Genomic DNA, 21,216 nt, shown 5'->3' with positions numbered 1-21,216 from the left:
AGCTAGAAACGTACATAACCATGTTGGAGGGAGAGAACGGTAGCAGAAACGTACGTAACCGTGTTGGAGGGAGAGAACGGTAGCAGAAACGTACATAACCGTGTTGGAGGGAGAGAACGGTAGCAGAAACGTACGTAACCGTGTTGGAGGGAGAAAACGGTAGCAGAAACGTACATAACCGTGTTGGAGAGAGAGAACGGTAGCAGAAACGTACATAACCGTGTTGGAGGGAGAGAACGGTAGCAGAAACGTACGTAACCGTGTTGGAGAGAGAGAACGGTAGCAGAACGGAGCTGAAGGAGCAGACACCTGAGGCAGGAGGGACAACCAAGATGAGGTGCTGCTCTCGACAGCTGACCGTAACCTGCCCTGACCCGAGAAACCCCCACCTAGCCACACTTTTACCTTCCCCTTGACTTTTAATTACCTCTGCTGTCACACTCACCCCCGGGTGATAAAGAGGTGGCATGTGCACTCTCGCTCAGCACACACGCGCCCTGCCATACACGCGCCCTGCCGTAGACAGCCCTGTGCCCTGCCGTAGACAGCCCTGTCCCCTGCCGTAGACAGCCCTGTGCCCTGCCGTAGACAGCCCTGCCGTAGACAGCCGTGCTCTCTCCCGTAGACAGCCCTGCCGTAGACAGCCCTGTGCCCTGTCGTAGACAGCCCTGCCGTAGACAGCCCTGCTGTACCTGCCCACAGGTTCTGCGGCTTTACTGTCAGACGCAGTCAGGTGCCCCTGAGGACACTTCAAGCTTCTCCTGCCCCACCTCCCTCACACTGTGTGCACACGCTCACGTGCTGAGCAGTGGGCATACGAGGCGAGGTGGCAGTTATAATCCGTGGGCCTTTGTGCCTGGGCTGGCAGGGGGGTAACAGATGTCCTTCCCCTAAGTAGGTCGCGCTTAGCGCCGAATGGTCACATCACCTCCGTCTTCAGCCATCTGGCCGTGCCATGTCACCGTCAGCTGCATGAGAGTGTGAATTCCTGCAAGGTGACCTCGGCCACGGAGGGTCCTGTGTGGAGAGACCACATGCTGTCTCCCGCCTATTAGCTGTCATAGGAACCGTGGAGTCCCCGTGGGCGTCTTGCCGCAGCACACGATGGAGCGTAGACGATGTGCGATATAGACTCAAACTAAATAAAAGATTTTTTGAGCATCATGCATCGTAAGCTAAAATACAGGAGGCAGTCGGAGATGTTTCGCTCGGCCAAAAATGAACACCGAGTGTGTTTCACAGTCGTTGCCTTTGACACAATTCATCTTTGGTGCTTTTCTTTAATTACAACGCTCCCAGAAGACTTAGCAGGGTAGTTAACTAGTCAAATAAGCATTAAAGCAATTATTGGGTCAGAATGAATACAATTCCGTCATCTTTAATCATTAGGGGAGTCTATGCCTGGGAGAAAAACAGATTCTGCTGCGCTGAATTAGGAGAGCTGAGAGAGGCAGCATAGATTAATTGAGACAACTAGCATTTCAGTTCAGTTTCACTTCCATTGCCCTCTCGGCTCTGTGCAGGTCAGCTTCCGGGGCTCTCAGAACTCTTTCAGCTGGGGTTTTCAAGCCTTTAAATATCTTACATCATATTGCAATTAACTTTTTTTTTGGAGAGGCTGAAAAATCATTCAGCATGAGTTATTCTCCGTGATAAACCTCATGTGCATTGTGACAAACAGACAGATTAGGATTAGGCTGCACTGGGAGATGAGGATCATATGAGAGATGTTTAGAGCTTAAGATCAAATCCCTTTCTGGTTGCTTCTGCAGCTTCAAAGCGAACTGGACCAGGAATACCAGGACAAGTTCCGGCGACTTCCAGTGGAAATCCAGGAGTTTGTACAGGAAACTGCTAAAGGCAAAGCAAGCGAGGGGAGAAAGCAGAGCGGTCGTAGCATGACCAGCAGTGCTGAGAAAACCAACCACAAAACCGTCCAATCAGAGGAGGAGTTGGAGGAGGACCCGTCGGAGAAGGTGTTTGATACACCCCTATAGCTACACTCTGGCCTTCACGTTTTAACTATGGTGATGCTGTGTGAATATATTTTGTAATATTTGTGTTTCTGATGTTTAAGTTTACTTGATGTGCACCTGTTATTCCCAGCATCTTTAGAATTTGTTGATGTTGAAGAGATGATTTACTTGAATTTTAATGTTTAAAACAGCAAGAATACTGAAGATATCTTCTTTTTATTGAAATTGCAGTTATAAAATTATCACAGATCTCATTTCATTCTTAAAACGTGATTATGCTGCTTCTGTTTTGGTTTAAGTTTAGAACCAGGGATTACATTGTTTTCATTGTTTAGCAGTTCATTTAGCCTGTGAAGTTATTTGCAGGGCAAGCAAGTCTTCCCATGTAGACCCATGAGCGTTACAGTTTTCCTTTGTATTCAGAGAAGGCTACCAGATTGGCCTCATCACTTAGATATCTATCACTTAGATATCTATCTATATCTATATTACTGTCTGTCTTAGATTACATGTTGTGTTTTTGAAATGTGTGTGTGGGGGTTGTTTGTTTTTTCTTCCTTCCTTTGTTTTTCTAAATTTAAATGTAGCTAATTGTACACTTAGTTAACATTACCCAGCAGAGGGTAAGTCATACAACTGTGTGTTTGTGTACACTTGTAAATGTAACTTATGGAGCACAGAAGCAAAACACAAAACAGCATAAGTTTAATTATTATATTATGTCATCTATAAATGAATAGAAATACCCTTGATATGTTAATGAGCACATTGGAAGAACTGAGGAAAACACTAACTCGTGTCCTTACTCGTGTCCTTAGTGGTTCTAAAAACAGCACAAAGAAAACTTTGATGTTTTGTTTTAGCAGAAAATGAACAAGGTTTTAGCAAACGTATTCCTGCTAATGATTTGTCATTGGTCTGGCAGAGATAAGATTAGAGTTCAGATCTTTGAGATGCATGCTAAATGCTATTCTATATCTCTGACTGTGTCTGATAGTCCCAACTGTGGCAATCTTGAAATATGAAAAACTAATAATTATCAAGGAAAACATATATAAAAATATAAAGGACCCGACTGTGTTGAAAGATCTAATCAGATCTGATCTCAGAAAAAAAGTCCTCTAGGTGGTAAGAGTGTGCCAAACAAAGATTTTAAAAATATGATTTGATTGAGGGAAGGCAGAAGGTGTGTGTGTGTGTGTGTGTGTGTGTGTGTGTGTGTGTGTGTGTGTGTGTGTGTGTGTGTGAGAGAGAGAGAGAGAGAGACAGAGACAGAGACAGACACAGAAGGAGAGAGAAACAGAGAGAGAAACTAGTAGTTTTACTGGAGCTTGTTGTGTAAGTTATATTGATCTTACAAAGCACTTTTGTAAATAAATAAATAAATAATCACCTGACAATGGACATTGTTTGTCCATAGAATGTATTCCAGGCTAAAATCACTTTTTTAATGTAACAGCAATTAATGCTAATGTGTATGTCCTATGGAAAACCATTTACAAAATTAATTGCCAGTATCATCATTAGAATAAAGAAAGAAAGGTATTGGTCTAAGATTTAGTATTCGTTTAATCTATGCTTTAAATCATAGATTAAATGACTTGGCTAGTTATGGCTATGTGAATGGCAGTTGTTTGGCTTTGAGTGGCAGCTATCTGCGTTAAATATGCTGACAACAACTTCAGATGAACAACACAGATTGGTGTGATGGATTTAGCATGTTGATGTCTACCACCCACGATGATATCTAATATTAATATCTAGAATGCTACCAATTCTACGACAGAGCCTACATGCATATGAGGAGGCTGTTAATGTCCAGTGTAGGTATATACAGAAAACTTTAAACTGTGAAACTTCAAATATGTCTTAATATGTTTCCTAACACCCTAACTGGATGGATTAAACACATACTTACCACATCCAAAAGTAGATTAAGTTTGCTTTTCTGTTTGTAATGATTAGTGGACAAAATTCATTTGTTGCAACCAATGTTGCATTTTCAAAAGCTCTTGGTTGTGATTACCAGATAAATATATGGAAAGAAACATCACCATTAGTAACTAAGTCACAGAAATGCAGTCACTGTTTTAAATGTCATTTCAGTGTTTCATTTAGTGTTTTGTGCATGATTACTATTTAGCATGACAGAGGTCCAAGAGAAGACTGTTGGTTTAGCAACATCAATGGAATAAATGTACAGTAATAAGCATTGATTTCTATTTTTTGAGAGATTATTGCCATGATGTAAGTTCTGTGCCTTTTGATATGGCCTGTCAAATGTGTGAAATGTATCTGTGTGTAAACTAGTCATTGTGGAATATGTGCTGTTGTTTGTCTGTATGTCTTTTAATGAATAGACAGTGTGCACTTTTAATACAATAGTACTACTGAGTAACGTTTGTGATTACCAGCATTTGAGGGTAATGTTCAATATTCTCTAGTGGCCGATTTAATGTTGTCTGTGTTGATTGTCTTTCTTCTTAGGCACAAAGGTACTAGGTGTATGTGGGCTTAAGGGGTCATTAAGGAAAATGTGACCAGAAAAACATTAGGACAAAAATGAAAGACAAATGCTCGTGAATAAAGTCTGTTAATTCTATATGTAGGCCTATGGCTGTATGATTATTAGTTGTTGTGAGTGCATTAATTGAAAATGGGGAACAATGTAAGATACCAGACTAAGCTACTCCCAAACATAATCACAATTTTAGATTTGATTATGGTTAGGTATTAATTCATTACTTAAATTATTTATTAAAGACTGATAAAACTTTGAACAACACTACCCAGTCATTCACATCCAGAGGTCCTCTGATGTCCTCGAAATCAGCTCAGATCATGTTGGGAGATGTGCGTACATGGTCTGTACCGTTAGCTGCAAGTCTGCGGATGCTACAGTGCATATCCATTTGTTACACCAAGTTTTAATAAGATCGTCCTGGAGCCCTACCAACTGACCTTGATAAGCTTAAAGAGGAGTTTCCCATTAACAGTAAATAATAGCACCATTCTTCAGATTGCTTTGTCAGCTTTGAAGTGAAAAAGCTTATCTGGTATGTTTGGACCATAAATATCCGACATGGCTCATTGCTTGTAATCTCAACTATTGTCCTACTGTGTTTATAAGCTTTACTTCGTCAAGCAGAGGAAGGCGTAATTTTTGGAAGACATTTTGAAGACAGGGTTTTAACTTTCTCTTCAGGTGCCGTACATCTATAAGGCCAGGAACTTTCTCGTCCTAGAAATTAGAAACACATAATTGGCTGTAGCGAGTCTTTTATGTGAGGTGTAATTATAATCATGTCCTGAACTCCTAATCTGAGTGCCTGTTACTGATGATGTAGGAGAGGGCTGACGTAAACAGAGAAAGACGAGCAACGATCACGGGAGAGAACAGCAGTGTGAACATGAGGGACGGCGCAAATGGATGTGGAGAGACACCAAGAACACATGAAAGAGAATTATTCAAAGCCAAAGGCGCTGTGATCCCTGCACAGCTGGAGGCTTTTGCACTGATATCTATCAAAGTGTGAGCCACATGGTCTCATCCACAGGATGAGGGGGGGGGGGGGGGGGGGGGGGGGGGTCTCCTGTCATCTCCGTGGCAACTGTTGTCCCTGTACCTTTTTTATGTAAGAATAATCAGTGTGCTAAGGGGAGGAAATAGCGCATAGTTAGCCCAGTTTCCGGCGTACAGCCTTTCATGGTTGGTTGGAGAGTGAGTGGGGAGATGGGGTGATTCTGAACAGTGTGTAACAGTGAGGAATGTTGGTGGGTTGTGTGTGGTGAAAAAGAGCAAAGCTTAATGTTCAGTTTTCACATCCTGTCTCTCATAGCAAGACAACAAACAAGACAGCATGGAGGTAAAACATTCAGCTCCATCAATTGGCTTATTAACCTTTTTTCCCCGTGTTAATTCAGTCTTCTGATTCATTATAAGGACTGTGTGAATAAGCATGTAGCTCCTCTTTCTGTCTGCACACGTGTTCCATGTTAAGGCCACACACACACACACCTCTGCATGTCATAATCAGATGAAGCTTTCATTTGAAAGCAAATGTACCTCTGTACTGTGCCAACCAACACCACGTCGTCTTTATCACATTCCAGCAAGCAGCAAGTTAACTAATGAATCCTGTGCTGAGCTCAGGGCTGAGGCCCATGTGTACGTCACCCTGGAGGTTACCCAAACAGCAGCACGGTCACGCTTTATACTACAGCACCAGAAATGTGTTTATCCCCGCAACAACCTAAAAAGCAAGGGAGGTGTCAAGGGAGGTGTCAGATGTCTGAGCTTTAATTAGTCCTGTCTTTACATGTTCATGGTAATATGCTAATATTTGTGAAGACGAAGATGAACAGGTGGTTGTGTTTTCCATACTTCTTGAAAGATAAATCCTAAGACATCTCAGCAAGGTCTTGAAGTGTCATTAATTACAAAGCATTTTAAATAATGGAAGGCTTATGCTTATATTTAGAATCCCTTTGAGGTCACAGTGATTATTACAGTATTTCATGAAAAAAATTGTTTGTTTGTATTTGATTTCTCAGCTTGCCCATAACTAATTGCATATTGGCACTTTTACACCCACGGCGTTGTAATTACATCTGCTATGTTGGCTGCAATCTCTCACCCACCAGATCATACATCAGAGACAAAATAAATAAACGCAACATACTGTTAAAACAAAAATTGCACTCACAACCAGACACTCACATGCACACACTGCCTCATGCCAACACGTTATATTTATTGTATTCATTTACACCCTTTTTAACATAAATCGCAAAGGCTGTGTAGTTGTTTTAGTCTCAGAGAGTAATAAAATGCACGAATACGACACACGCCTGAATCAGAGTGACCCTAACTGCTGCGTAGATCAGACTTTATGCGTACAGCACGGTGCACGGTTGGTCTCCACAGCCGTAACCCTCCTCCTTGACCATTAGGCGCTAGCAGCTCCTGGCGGCGGGGGGGCTGCTCGATGACTCACGCGCCCCCCCGACAGCCTTTCACCGCGCGGCTGCGGCACACGCGCGCGCGTCAGGGTCTGTGTGACTGCAGCGCGCGGCTCTCCACTGGAGGGCGAGTGGAGCCAGACGGGAGGAGCACGGCCAGCAGCTGCACACAGGAGAAGATCCCGGCCCTTCCTCCTTTAAGCATCGTTCTCCGCCGGATTTACACTGCCCAAAGCGACTGATTCGTGTAAGAGAAATATTTTTGCTTGTGTGGTTTTTTTTCCTGCATGTGATCAGGCGGTTGGTTTGAACGTCCTAGTTGGAGAGCGTGCATCCACTTGGGAGGTCCGAGGTTGAGTGAGAGGAAATCGGTCTAGTGCAAACTGTTCGAAGAGGCTTCGGAAAAGCACCGAGAACGCTCAACTCCATCAGCATCGGCAGAGGTCAGGCTGAAAGCGCATGTGTGTTTTTGCACCATTACAGACGGCTGGTAGTTGCAGGTTTGCTAGCGGTGTCCGACACACTGGGACGGGGAAGGGAACTTGTGCGCGCGGCTGTGAAGAATGCGTTGTTTGCAAAACACGTGTGCGGCGTTTCTGCGGTTTAAAGAGCAGCTCGTTGTCTCGCATTGCGCCAGTTCATCTCAGCGGTTCGGCAAAGGTCCAGTGTGCTGGCCGCTAGCCTGTACGCTAGCTAGCCTGGTGCCTGTCAACTAGCAGCCACCACATTGCCAACAGACAAGCAGCACTGGATGCTTAACGTTAGCAAACGAGAAGAAATCTTTACTACTTAATACTATAGTAGTAGTAGGCCCGGTCCTGATGTGCATTTGTGCATCACTGTGTGCAGCTACGTGCGTGATGTGTAGTTTCTTCACTCAGTTTCACAAGGAGAATCAAGTCAGAGCAAAACTACACATGCAAATCTGGAACCGAACCAGGTGTAAATGTGCAGCTAAAGCTGTCATTGTGTCTTAAATACTGAAGTGTAGCTGTTGGGTCCCCTGTCCTCTGCACCGGTGTCCCCCGCACGCGCCGCGGGAACAGGACGAGCCTGCGGTCTCGCGCGTCCTGATAAAGCGGCTCAAACCAAACGTGCATTTGTGCGTTTTCACGTTGTACCAATACTCGCAATTGATCGTCCACGTTTAGCAATGTCATATAAGCAATAAAGCCCAAGCCCTTCTCGGCTGGTTTGGCTGCAACGTGTCTCCTTACAGACTGGAATTGGGTTCGGGTTCACCTGTTCGGTTCGGCGTAAATGTGCACCAGTGTAGCTGCAGATGCAAGTATGTATACACGTACAAGAGGGGTCAATAAAAGATGCACTTTACTCTATCTGGTACTTTATCTAAAGATACTTTAGACTGGGCAAATCTAGACGTTAGTTTGGTAATCACCCTGTATCGTTTGAACACAGTAAACCTGAAAGGTAGAAATGATACATGAATAGTTTTGGTGTTCAAATTTAGACTGGTATACGCAGGAACTCCAAAGGTGTTTGGAGTATAGGCCTATTGACTTTCCAACAGAGGGTAGAGCTGTCATGGGACTGACTATGTTCAGATTTGGGGTTTTCTGACGTATGTCGCTGCTCCATCCACTTACATGTAGGTGTAGTAGTTAAGAGCAAGATAATCTGTTGTAAAATTTGTAACCATTGGCCGAGTGATCTTGAGTGATCTTACGATCATGTTTGTTTATTGTTACAGTACCGGGTCTGTTGTCGGGCAGCTGACCTGTGGTTTGTTGATCAGGCATTTCAGCCACATAATTTAGAACTCATGCCCAGTTAACTTAATCTAGGACATTCGAATGAAACCTCAAGACCCTCAAGAGTTTGATGCCATCAAGTAAAACCTATGGCATTTCCATAATCAAAGAAATTCTAAAACGTGTACTTGATCATGTGATTTTGTGACAAATTTGTGAATGCATACTCACTTAACGTTTGTACACAGGTCTTGAGTAGGTGCACGACAAGCTAAATGTTTACTTATATTTTTTTCAGTGTTGTAACTTTGAGGGATTTTCTACAAGTGTAGAAATGACTGATAAAACTGAAATGAATTTGTGAATAAAAACCAATGAAAACAAAGGGAAAGAATACATCACGTTGATTAGATCAGGGAAGAAATACGCCCTTGTAGTGTCTTTTAATATCTGTAACTGTTGATGCTGTTGTTTCAAGTAAATTGACTTTGAAAACCAACCAAGCTGTCCCTAGTTTCCATCTGATTACTTTACAGAGTACGGTGTTTAACTTTGTTCGATATTGCATTTCCAGTGTATACTCTCTTGATTCAGATCTTTGTGTTCACAGAAAAAAGATGCTGTTCTCACTCTGACATTCTTCATGCAGCACTGGTGAGTGGGGAAATTTCTCATTTTCAGAACTTATCTATCAAAGTTCTTCCCCTCAGTATTGAATAAAAATTATTTTATAAATGATTAAAAAGTGCTGTTTTTTAGTAGTGCTTTCAGAATGCAGACAGTTTTAAAAATCTCATTTTATTGGTGTGTGTGTGTGTGTGTGTGTGTGTGTGTGTGTGTGTGTGTGTGTGTGTGTGTGTGTGTGTGTGTGTGTGTGTGTGTGACTCGAGTGATTTGGGTGGTAACCCACAGATGCCAAGCAAGCTGGTTTGACATCAGAATGAGAGAGTTTGAGTCAGTTAGACATAACAGCAAATAAAGAAAAGACCCTGTTACGCCTTTTGAACAGTCATCCAGAAATCAGTAGGCTTGGCAAAGTAATTCATCACGCTCCTATATACAAGGGTGGGACGTGGGAACTGTGTGATGTGTATGGATTTGGGCCACCGTCACTGTTGATATGCAGGGACATGGGACAGTGCCACAGATACATATGGACCAGCTAAAAATAGAGCTCACATAGGTGGTGGACGGGGCGGTTTGAGAGGTCTTGTCCTCTGCGTGTTTAATCTGCCCCACGCGCATTTAATCTGTTTTGCTATGCTCAGCAGCAGCAAAACGTTGGTTTTATATGTGGCCTTTTTCGTGGTCCGGCTGAGGCGAGCCTGACGGAGACGTGAGAGAGTTCGTCCTCCGTGCCGTTGAACTGAAGCTCCGCCCTGCACCCTGACAGGCCCCGTTTTGCAAGCCAGCAGTAAGCAAGGCCATCGCCGCCTCCGATTTTAAGACGCTTCCGAAAAACGAGTTGGCCGTCACACTGCCGAGCATGATGTACGCACTCTCTGCGCTGCATGAGGTCGCGTTAATCACGAAGACAAAGCAGCTCGCGTTTTACAGCCTCAGATTTAGTGTGCTGCCCGGCTGAGGAGGCTATGTGTGTTACTCTTCTGTGTGCCAAAATGAATTCTTTTATGGCCAGCTCATCAGACTTTATTAGTTACTAGAGAGTTTTTGTATATCTAATTGAGCAGGCATTCACCTCAGCTTGAGGACCAGTTAAAGTTTTGTTTTTGGTTATCATTGTTGTTTTGTTTATTTGGTTATTCCTCCAAAACACCTGAAAGTAAATCCTTGAGTGTGTGTTTCAGGATTTCATGATTGCCTAGTTTATGGACCGCCAGCCCAGAGTAGCTCAGGGTTAGCGTTTAGCTCCTGGCACACTCATGTTAGGCTTTAATGGTGGTGCTGTGCTACAGAGCCGTAGTGTGTTGTTAGTAATGATGAATTTGTATTTGGAATCTGGGCTCCAACATACACATTTGTGACGAATTCTTAAAACACACACAAAAATAAGCACAACAGTGGTTCATTCATTCATGTCCTTTATTTGGTAAGATTTTCCTTTATAACAGTGACACAAAATATCCTCTTTCATCCCAGCATGTGCTGGGCAAAATGTACCTCCATCCGGTGGCATAGAAGTCTGCTAAACGAATGCTGTTCCTGGACTGCATATGTGAGTCTAAAAATACTTAGGAACAGTGCAAACCAAAAGCTATTATCTGCACTTTCTAATTCCACCCCCCCCCCCGCCCCCCCCCCCCATTGGAAACGCATCCCTCTGTTCAGATTCACTCACCCCGTGCCTCAAACCACTGGTGGGATTGCTACATGTGAACATAATTTGCACTTCCAATTAAACTGTCGACCTTTGTTCCATAACGCGGAACGTGCCTCCTCAGCGAGGAGCTTCTGGATCTGTGGTGCCCAATGTGTTGGAGTTCTGGTGAGATGTCAAGATCATAGAGTTTGATTAGCGCGGACGACACAGCAGCCATTGGAATATATGTAAGTGTTCTGAAGTGAGAGCTGTTCTGATGTGAGGTGTTGTGATGATGATGATGATGATGATGAAGGCTTTCTGAGCAGGAAGCAGACTGTGTGAATCTCTCCCATTCCAAAGCAGGTTTGAATGTTCACAGCAGGTGATCGGTTAAAGTCTCGTGATCAACATGGCTGGTCCTATGTAATATTCTTAACTAACTTTACATCTGAACTAAGGCTGTCCTGGTGTCAGCTTTCTCTGTGTTCACACTTATTTATTCACCAAAATGTTGTGCTGAAGTTATTAAAGTATTTGTAGGCAACATGGAGCTATTATTAAGCTGCATTAAATCATTTTATTTTAAAGAGCTGCCATCTAACAAGATTGCAGTGTGCTTGGACTCCAAAATGGCACAAAATCACAAACCAGTGGCTGCTGGATATTATTCACAGCTTTATATCAGATGTGGAAGGTTAAGACTTATATTAGCCAATCAGGAAACTGCCATATTTTGTCTAGGTAATCAAACCACATGAGATGGCCAGTATACCCTCAACAGTAACATTACTTGCAGCCTAATCATATTGCTTGTTAATGTTACTGCCGATATGTTGGAAACTTCATGTCACACTCCACAGGGTAGACTATTTTGGTATTTGTGATCACACTGTTTTAATATAGAGTAAAGTAATTGTAGCTGTGTAGTCACCTGTCAAACGGTCACATGTGAAACTCTGATGAAAGGAACGAATTTTGACTGGCCAAGCACCGGCGCAAAAGCCTTCATTAGCGTCACACGCGCCTCACAAAATTGCAGGCTCTCTAAACCACTACACATTGTGATAGAGTTCTTACTGCATTTTAATAAAGATTTTTTTATTGAAATATTTATCCAGGTAATATTCAGGTCCATCCCTGGAACAACTCAAAAAGTGCTCATTCATACATGGAGGTGGAACATTATGACCCAGTCTTCAATTCCCAACATAGTAGCTACTTTGTTGGTACCACCGTTTTCAAATGGCATTGTTATTGTGACAATTGTTCTAGTGTGTATCTAGAACATATGTGCCCTTGTAAAGATTTTGTAAGGAGCTCTACTGAAGACAGATATGGAACTACCTCACACAGTGTTATGGCGCCCCCTACAGCTGGGTGATGTTCAGACAGTGTGGGTGTGTTGACACATACAAGAAGCAAAACCTCCTCACCAACAGTTTAAAGATTAAAACTTGCTTTAGAGTTTAATAATACATTTCATAATGTACAAGATACCTCAGCAATCGCTTGATCAGAGTTGTCCTCCGCAGCTCTGGGGACATCACATTAAGCCTACAACTTGTGCAGAATTGGTTGCCATAGCATCAGCACAAGACTGTTGCTAATTGGCTCAGCCCCATCAGCTTGATTTGTTAAGAGGCATGGAAAGAGAGTTCCCACAGGACCAGCCAATCACGTGCGTCAATCAAGCTTTTGAGTAGTTCTAGTTTCCTAAAAGCACCATAACGCAGTGACTGTTGTGTCATGAGGTGATCTTTCCCCACACTCTATTACAACTTTCTGTCCAGAGTCGAGATTAGACATTGGGCAATTAGACACATTCATGCTCATGCATTTTATTATCTCTGACAATCGTGCACTTTAATTCTTCACCAGTAATCACTTCTCCCCCCCCCCCCCCCCCAGTGCAGCCTTTCACAGGCGTCCTAACAGAGCTACATCATGTTTAAGGAGTGTGTGAGTGAGTGCAGGATCTGACCCTGGCCATGGACACCGTGTTCCCATCTGCCCAATGGAGTTTGCTAATTAGGCTGTGTGCTGGGGTGGGGCTCGGTGGCCCGTGGTGAGGAGGTTCTAGAAGGCGTCGATGTGGAATTAGATGGTGAGTGACAGATCTTGTTTCTGCCGCACAAGGGACGGGTGGTGTGACCGGCCCCCGGACACCCTGTCCTGCCTGGCTACTCTCATGGAACAGGGAGTGTAGCTGTGGGGTTTCTTCCTCATTCTCACTCTCTCTCTCTCTCACACACACACACACATTCACACACACACACACACACACACTCTCTCTCTCTCTCTCTCGTAGTCAGCTAGGCGTCTGTTAACGGTGGCCCTCACACAGTACCTGTGAAAACTCCACGGTTCTCGGAGCTCTGTGCTCTCACCGTCTCTCGCGTTCACCTTGTCCGAAGCAGTGACACTGTGTGAAGGTCAAACGCTAATTACTGTTGGACCCCAGAGGTAAATTACGTGAGCAACGTCCCAAGGTGCCTCATAACGTCTTTCTGAGTGTACCAGCATGATCTCAGCCTGCGTCACTAATACACATCTGAAGGAGCTACATGAAGCCCTCCCTGTAATTCCCGTCATATGCTCCGAAGCAGTTGTGAATATGAAGGCTGGTGTGTCAACACCTCTGCTGGGTTCAGAAAACGCTGTTCACTCTTGAATTCCTCCCACAACCCTGTCTGTAATTACAGCTTCTTAAAGCTGCTTTGTTCCTGATGATTTCTGCACCCTGCGCTATTTCTGGAGTGTTTGATATTTGTACGTAATAAGTCTGGTTGTAGCAGTTGGTTTTTTAGGAGAGTTGTGTTGGAGGAACATACAAAGCAGTTTGTGGAGGTAATGGTGTTGTATTTTTCCATAACACAGCCCGTCTGTCAGAAATGTGATTTAGGGATTATATCCATTTTATCATCCAATCAAATCTGGAGAATAATTGTAGCCACACATGGTGTTACCTGAAAAAAAAGCATTTGTGTCTAAAAATAAATGCTGCTTGTTGTGGAGATCTGACTGTCATGTGGATGGACCGGGAGGTTTTAGAACTGGACATTTAACTGGATCGGCCTTGATCTTTGATTGCAGATACAAATTAGAAAATCAGTGGTGTCTGTTTACTGCACAGGGATGTGTAGTTTTTATATATGTATAGCATAAATCATTACAGGTGATGCACTGTGCTGAGGCCATCAGATATTCATTTCATACACATGTCCCAAGAGAGAGAGAAGCTCTTCCCATGACGGTCATGAGCTGTGGCTTAGTGCCATATTCCCACCAAGTTTAGTCCAGGGTCGTGCCTGCAGCATGTGGTAATGACCTTTTATGGCGCAAAACGGAGATTTCTGAAGAGCAGTCTGAGGGCTTCATTCTGTGAAACCGCTTGATATGTTGAATGTGGCAAATTAAAGAGTAGTTGTGTTTGTACAGGTCTGTCAATTCCATCTGCCTGGTCATAAAGTGTGTGTGTGTGTGTGTGTGTGTGTGTGTGTGTGTGTGTGTGTGTGTGTGTGTGTGTGTGTGTGTGTGTGTGTGTGTGTGTGTGCGCGCGTGTGCGTGTGTGTGTGGAGGGTGATTTAGGGAGGGTAATGGGGTGAAGAGTGGCTTGTTGAAAGTGAATGAGCAATAACTGCTGAAGCTTTTTTTTTTTCTCGACTTTATTGCTTTAACTGTAATATTGCGAGCTGTTAAGACATCTCTGGGTTTAAGGTGTTGTACAAAACCCCCCAGTGATTAATGACAACCACAGGATGTAGTGCCATATTATAGGGTCAGAGTGAGCACAACTGAACCCATACGAGCGCAGCAGACATTACCCTGAGCTTCAGTCCTGAGCTGATATTCAGAAATCCCACATTTGAGTTTCTGAATGTGTTTTCTGTCTGCAATCACTGCATTGGTGGAAAAACTTAAAATTTTCATTGTGGTTTTTATTTCCTTATCTTTCTCTTTCATTCCCTTTCTTTCTTTTTCTCTTTCTTTCTTTGTTTGTGGCCTGCTATGCCTCGTAAGCCTTCCATGACCTCTCATGTCCTGTCGGTAGTAATTCCTCAACGTGCTTTTTATCTGTGTGTTTGCAGAACGTCGCCTCCTGCAGCCCTCCGCGCTGGACCTGTCCCTCACGTGACCCGGACCTGTCCCTCACGTGACCCGGACCTGTCCCTCACGTGACTGCAGCACCTGTCTGGTACGGTGGACACTACAGCCTCCCCCTCTGAAACCCCATAGCGATACCCAGACACATTTCAGAGGCATCTGCGGTAAAGACGGGAGTCCTGCCCACCCGCGTATTAGTATTTTAATGGTCAGTTTGGGGAGAGATCTCCGAATGAGAGTTCACTGGGAATAAGACGGATGGCAGCCAGCTGTTGGTGACACAGTCATGGCGGCACAGATGGATGATGGATAGAATAGATGAATGACCCTGGTAATTATTGATAGTGCTATTATATCCCAGTGCATATGAAAAATGCATTCCAAAAATATAGTTTCTTATTAATATGCATAGCCATATTTTTCTGAATATGTTTACTGTGGCACATACCTGTGTGGTAAAAATAGGGATATATGATGTATTCATTCACACGTGTGAACTAATTATTAATTAATTATTAATTCATAAAGACTTGCAAAGTTGGGGTATGGATTTTGGTCCACAGTTTTACCCACATGCTGGTACGTTGCCACAGATGAGCTGAAGCTCTTGGGAGATACATATTCTTTTGTTGTAGTGTTCTGCTGAGAAGAAAGACCTTGAGTGAGTAGGCGTCTGTACACACTGGGCTCTCATTTGGACTGTGAAGTGCTATCGGGAGTCACGCACCGTAAGTCATACGGCCTCAGCACAGCGGCTGTTATGGCCTGCCAGTTCCCTGGAATAGGGTTACCATGGAGATGTATGGTGTCAGAGCAGAGCAACATCTGTGTGGTGTTTGTTTGTCAAGAAAGGGTTTCTCCCTCTAATAACGTAAAGAAAGCCCGGGCCGCTGCTCCAATGGATCACGGCTCTGATGTAGAAGCTTCTGGTGCGGTCGTATCAGGACTCTTTGTGATGATTGCATATTTGGGAGGAAATTACTGGGTATTTGTAAAGTTGTTTCATAACATTTGCATGCGTGCTATGTACATATGCACACGACATTAATTGAAGTTCTACTGTCCAAAACATCAGATGGTCAGACTCAAAGCAGTTATACCCCAGTGCCTTAGATGTTTCACCTGTCTGGCGGTATTTGGTCATATTTTATCCAGCTGGATTTTGTCCAGATGTAACTGCTTGTGTTTTCAGGGGACTGTGAGTTCGCAGTCTGGACAAATTGGGGAATAATTCAACCCCAGTTGCCCTCTGCGTTCGTGCCTCTGTATAAGGCAGTGTTCTATTTCAGCAGTTCAGAATAACAGGTTCCCTTACTCTGCTGCTGTGGGGGGTGAGCAGGGAGCAGGAGGTTATGATTTGCGTTCCTTATAGGTACATATTTGGGCAGAGGGATGATTCAGTGGATTGTGGAGATTTCCTTTGGTCTCGGTTGTACGTATAGTGTCTCTCATTCATTCTCTTTCTCTCAGTCCATGTCTCTGTCTTGTCTGTCTGTTTTTCAGTCTCTCTCTGTCTCTTTCTGCCTCACATCTGTCTCTCTCAAATGTGTTGTTTCCTCATCTAACGGATTCCCTCCCTTCCCAAACACTCACATTCAACCCGGAAACGATGGAAAGAAATGAGATAAAGCTTCAACACACCATAAAATTCCAAACTATTATTAGCTTCCACAATAACACTCACTCCCAATATTGCTTTGTCCAAAGGCTTTAGGCCCCATAGACCTTTATAATGTGTCCCCTGAACTGGAGTTGTGCATTCTGGTCTGTGCAGTTTTGGGTTAGCGGTATAAGGAGGTCTGACAATAGTCCCTGTTCTTGCTGTCTCTGTCTCTCTCTCTCTCTCTCTTTTTCTTTCTCTCTATCTCTTTCTCTGTCTCTCTATCTCTCTCTCTCTGTCTCTGTCTCTCTCTCTCTTTCTTTTGACCATGTTTGGGCAAACCTGGCCTGGTGGAACCCCAAGCTGTGACTGTAAAGTGGGCTGAGGTGAGATCCCTCACCCTGTTCATCTATAGCCTGGTGCCCCAGCAAATCAGCCCTACACTGAACACACCAGCCCCGAGCTCCAACGCTGCATGGTCATAGTCATGGGCATCGTTAGCCGTCCCGCCCCACCAGCACTCCAAGGCTGCCCGCAAAAGAATGGAAGATGAAGCCCTGACCCCATCGGCGAATCCTCAGTTATGCTGCAGCTCTAAACGGGTGACCCCAGAAGTATCAGCTTTGGTCTGTGTTGAAGAGATTGAAGAATGAATCTTATTTTTGTCAGCTATGCACTGTGGGCTACTGCAGCCAATCATGCCTCTAACTATGCAGGTATGTTCATTTCTATTGGATCTAAGAACTAAGTTTAGTCAGACTTGAAGACATGCGTACAACATATGAAGTACTGTGTGTTCAGTATGCATTGCCAGTGTTTACATAGTCCTGTCTCAAGTGTAGCATTCCCAGCATGCCGTTCGGGCTCTCAGATGGGTCCGTCCATGTGTGGTTCCTCAGTGTGCAGACAAGTATAATGAGATGAAGCTGTAAGCGGGGTCAAGCCAAACCTCACATGACAGAGATGAATAGGGGCCATCTAGAAAGAGGACTCTGTGATGGCGGTGCGGACCAAGTCCCCCTGTTGCTGATGGTGTGACACCACCTCCCGACTTTACCCACGCGCTACACACACAGCCAGCTGCCTCCGCACAGCACAAGCCGGATCTTCATCCGTGCAAAACACTGTTTGCTCTGAAGCACCTCCCCCAGGTTACCGGCAGCCAATCACCCGTCTCCCCCCCCCCCCCCCCCCCCTCTCCCCGCCTCCTCCCTGTCTCTCTCGCTCCTCTGTCTCTCTCTCCCCCTCCTCCCTCTCTCTCTCTCCCTCTCTCCTCACCTCATCCCTGTCTCTCTCACTCTTCTCTCTCTCTCTCTCCCTCTCCCTCTCTCTTTCTCTTTCATTGAGAAGAAGCCAGTAATTGGAACATTGATTGGAGAGGCCTTTATGCAGAAAGTGCTAAAGGCATTTTTTGCAAAGTGAGTTTAAAGTGGGTACTGTTTGAGCACAACTGTCCTGCTTTTCTGTTGCTGTGTGCCAGATGGCTGTGCACTTTGTCACTAGTCACAGGCTTCATGACATCATCGTGGGGTGTACCCAACAACCCCCCCCCCCCCCCCCCCCCCCCCCCCCCCCCAGGCAATGCTACTGTGATATTGCAGGAGACATTAACCTTAAGTTAATGTGGTTGAAGCTAATGCGGTTTAGCGGTAATGTCATTTAACAACATCATGTCTAACAGTGAGGTAACTGAATTAGTCCGTCATACTGTACGTTTTGTGCCTGACTTCTTCCTTACAAACCCAGCAGGTCCTGTTTGCCTGTGTGCACAGGTGTGCCCTCTTAGACCAGTAAGGACACAAATAAGACCATATTCTAATGTGTCTAGGACTGGTTGACTATTGACTTTTTCCTCGAATGTTGCCATCAAACAAATACTAGTAAATTTAGTTTGATAAAGTAAACAAGGCTTTCTTGCTTTCCCTGTGGCTTGATGAGTGCAAAAAAATGACTTTGTCGGTCTGTTTGCTGTTCGCTTCCGTGACTCTGTCCCTCAGTGGCATTCAGAGCGGCCTAACCCAGGATCTACGAGGTGTGTGCGCGTACCAGTGTTTGTGTGCTTTAGAACAGGTTGCGGCTGGGAAAAGTGAGGACGTTTAAGCCCTCTGAGGAGGAAGCAGGAGGTGTGTGTGTGTTTGCCGTGTTCCTGGCTAAATGCCAGGCTAGCTGCTGGTGCGCTGAACAGACACGCTATCGCGCGTCCAGTGCTGAAGAAAGGTTCGTGTTGGCCAGTGTCCATCCTGCAACGCCGCTCAGACGCCACCCGGCAGAGCCAGAGACGCGGGACTGCGAGGCGAAAGTGTCTGGGCCGGGCTTCTCACACTTGGGCAGGTCTGTTTAAATGTTTTGGTCAGGCACAGGGGCCTCATGGCTGGTTAGTCTGCATGTGTACTTGTATTGGCAGTGTCAGCGTTTAGGTGTGAAGCATATTATGAGTTGTGCATGGAGATCAATGTCCAATCTGTCCTGCTTGACTCGAATGTCTTGTTGGTCATTAATACACTTTGGGGTTTTAAGGGGTTGGGGGGGTTGTTTGCACATATTATCAGGCGCTTGCTATGAGCATAGATTGTTCATTACCCAAATATTAAATTGCTACAAATATTAGCCTGCTTGTGTGAGTCACTAGCAGTGCGGTCTTCACCAGTGCGGTGTCCTGGTGTCCTCTTGCTCTGTCCCCTGGGGACATGTGCCTTGAGGGCAGGACTGTTGTCATACAGTGTACCAGTGATGGCGAAGGCCAGGCTGTAAGTGGAAGCTTATTGTCTAGAATGAGCAGACGCCGTAGCCAGAGCTGCAGTTCTGGATTCACACACAGCCGCTCGGGGTGAGACCGCGTCGGGGTGAGACCGCGTCGGGGTGAGACCGTGTTGGGTGAGACCTGAACTGCTTCATGTTTTAATCAACGGTTCAGATGTCAGCTCTTTGCTACAGTCACTCACTGTCATTAGCGTTCAGTAAGATTCTGTCTGCAGTAAAACTCCAGATATATTTTAGAACTGCTTTTTACAGCCATTATAATGATTTTTAAAGCTACTATTGTTATTACTAATAACTTTATTACAATTGGAAGTAAATTTGTTGGATAAGCTGTCCACACCGTATCATTAAATTAAATTCTTTGTATAACAACCGATGGTGGCTGTAGTGGTACAGTGTGTCAAACTCACTGCTGAGGTGTTTCTTAGACGTCTCCTGCACTGTTCTCCTGTTTGTAAGGGTGAGGACGAGGCTTCAGAAAGGACAACTACCCAGTAGAAACACAGCAGGGATGAAAGAATTTTTGGATTTGAAATTAAAACCTTTTGGACAAAGTTCAGCAATTATGTTGCATTTCCAAATCAATCCACATTCTCTTGAGAGACTTGATGTCCGACGTTTAAACATACCTCCCTGGGGCTGCACATTCTCTGCATAGTGAAATGTTATGAAAAGCCCTTTTATGCTACTTCAGCAGTGCTAGCGTTTGATAGTGAAGTCATATTTAAAAGAATAAATAGTGAATAAATAATATTATAATTGTATTATTATTATATATTTTTTTTATCAGGTCCAGGTTCTGCTCAGCCTGCAGAATGTAAACCATCTCCTTCCATTACGGGTGAATTTCTGATATCCTGTTGTATCCAGCAGGCCTGACAGGCTCTTCTCCTTCAGGAGTGTGCGAGAGCCTTGTAGGCACGCCACTTGAGGGCTGGAGTTGTGCTCTCGTTTGCAGGGTGTGTTCAGACATCCCGGTGTGCTGCCTCCACAGCTGAGCCCTGGGGGGGTGTGACGACTGGGTATTTCCCCAGCCACGGGCTTGACACGGCATGTAGCCGGGGGGCTGTGGCGTGGGGCGGCATGAATGTGCCAAAGGAAACGAGGATCGTTTAAAGGCCACGGCTCACGGCTGCATCATGCTTGGATTTTGTCCTCGTATTGGTCGGTTTATCATTTGTGAGCATAGGCCCCAGTATTAGCTTACTCACTGGTACATTTACATTTACGGCATTTGGCAGACACCCTTATCCAGAGCGACTTACATTTTTATCTCATTTTTATACCAGTGAGCAATTGAGGGTTAAGGGCCTTGCTCAGGGGCACCTCAGTCATGGACTCAGGCCTGGGGATCGAACCCACGACCCTCCGGTCACAAGACCAGTTCGCTAACCACCAGGCCATGACTGCCCACTGGTAGAACCCCCAGCCTTTCTTGTGTTTAAATGTAAGCACAGTATGCTGAGTGTCTTCTATACATTTAACATCCTTCCACGTTGGAATCCTTGGGATTTTCTTTGGAACACTTGGTGATTTCCTGCTGTCGTAAGAGTGACACGAACCTCTTCCCAATGTTCCCCAATGATGCTGCAGATGCTAATGTGTGTGAAGGCCACACTATACCCCCCCACCAAGCCCCTGTCTGCACTTGTTAGGCTCTCATGCGTGACGTGTCTGTCTGGGTGAAATCTGTGAGGATCCTCTTTAGTCTGCCATTTAGCTCACTTGTCGATGAGAAACTATTGATTGAGAAGCCCCCCCCTCCCCCCGTGAGTCGTGAGCACCGTCTGTGACATCACAGACCTGGGGCTCCACCTGCACACCCCCACCAGCCAGAAC

General features: G+C 44.8%; 2 protein-coding genes across 15 annotated transcripts in view; both read left to right on the top strand.

The window, feature by feature from the left end:
* plcb1l (phospholipase C beta 1-like) overlaps positions 1-4,578 on the top strand; it is an 85,501-nt gene extending 80,923 nt beyond the window's left edge. For all 6 annotated transcript variants that reach the window (XM_077016784.1, XM_077016788.1, XM_077016787.1 and 3 more), the window contains one exon: positions 1,773-4,578. In XM_077016784.1, the coding sequence (XP_076872899.1) occupies positions 1,773-1,997 (225 nt within the window). In that variant the 3' untranslated portion in view covers positions 1,998-4,578. The remainder of the gene's footprint in view (positions 1-1,772) is intronic.
* Positions 4,579-6,952: 2,374 nt separating this feature from the next.
* The window catches only part of plcb4b (phospholipase C, beta 4b), a 48,668-nt gene continuing 34,404 nt past the window's right edge, over positions 6,953-21,216 (top strand). For 4 of the 9 annotated variants that reach the window (XR_013133159.1, XM_077016799.1, XM_077016798.1 and 1 more), the window contains exons 1-3: positions 6,953-7,185; positions 9,261-9,304; positions 15,002-15,108. The gene's annotated coding sequence lies outside the window, so the exon portion shown is untranslated. Of the gene's footprint in view, positions 7,186-7,241; positions 7,382-9,260; positions 9,305-11,036; positions 11,159-15,001; positions 15,109-18,628; positions 18,949-21,216 lie in introns of those variants that run through there. The other 5 variants (XM_077016794.1, XM_077016792.1, XM_077016793.1 and 2 more) reach the window with 4 other exon arrangements.

This window comes from Brachyhypopomus gauderio, chromosome 9, assembly GCF_052324685.1.
Source record: "Brachyhypopomus gauderio isolate BG-103 chromosome 9, BGAUD_0.2, whole genome shotgun sequence".
Lineage (NCBI taxonomy): Eukaryota > Metazoa > Chordata > Actinopteri > Gymnotiformes > Hypopomidae > Brachyhypopomus > Brachyhypopomus gauderio.
Note: the sequence above shows the minus strand (reverse complement) of the source record. Positions and strands in the feature narration are given on the sequence as shown.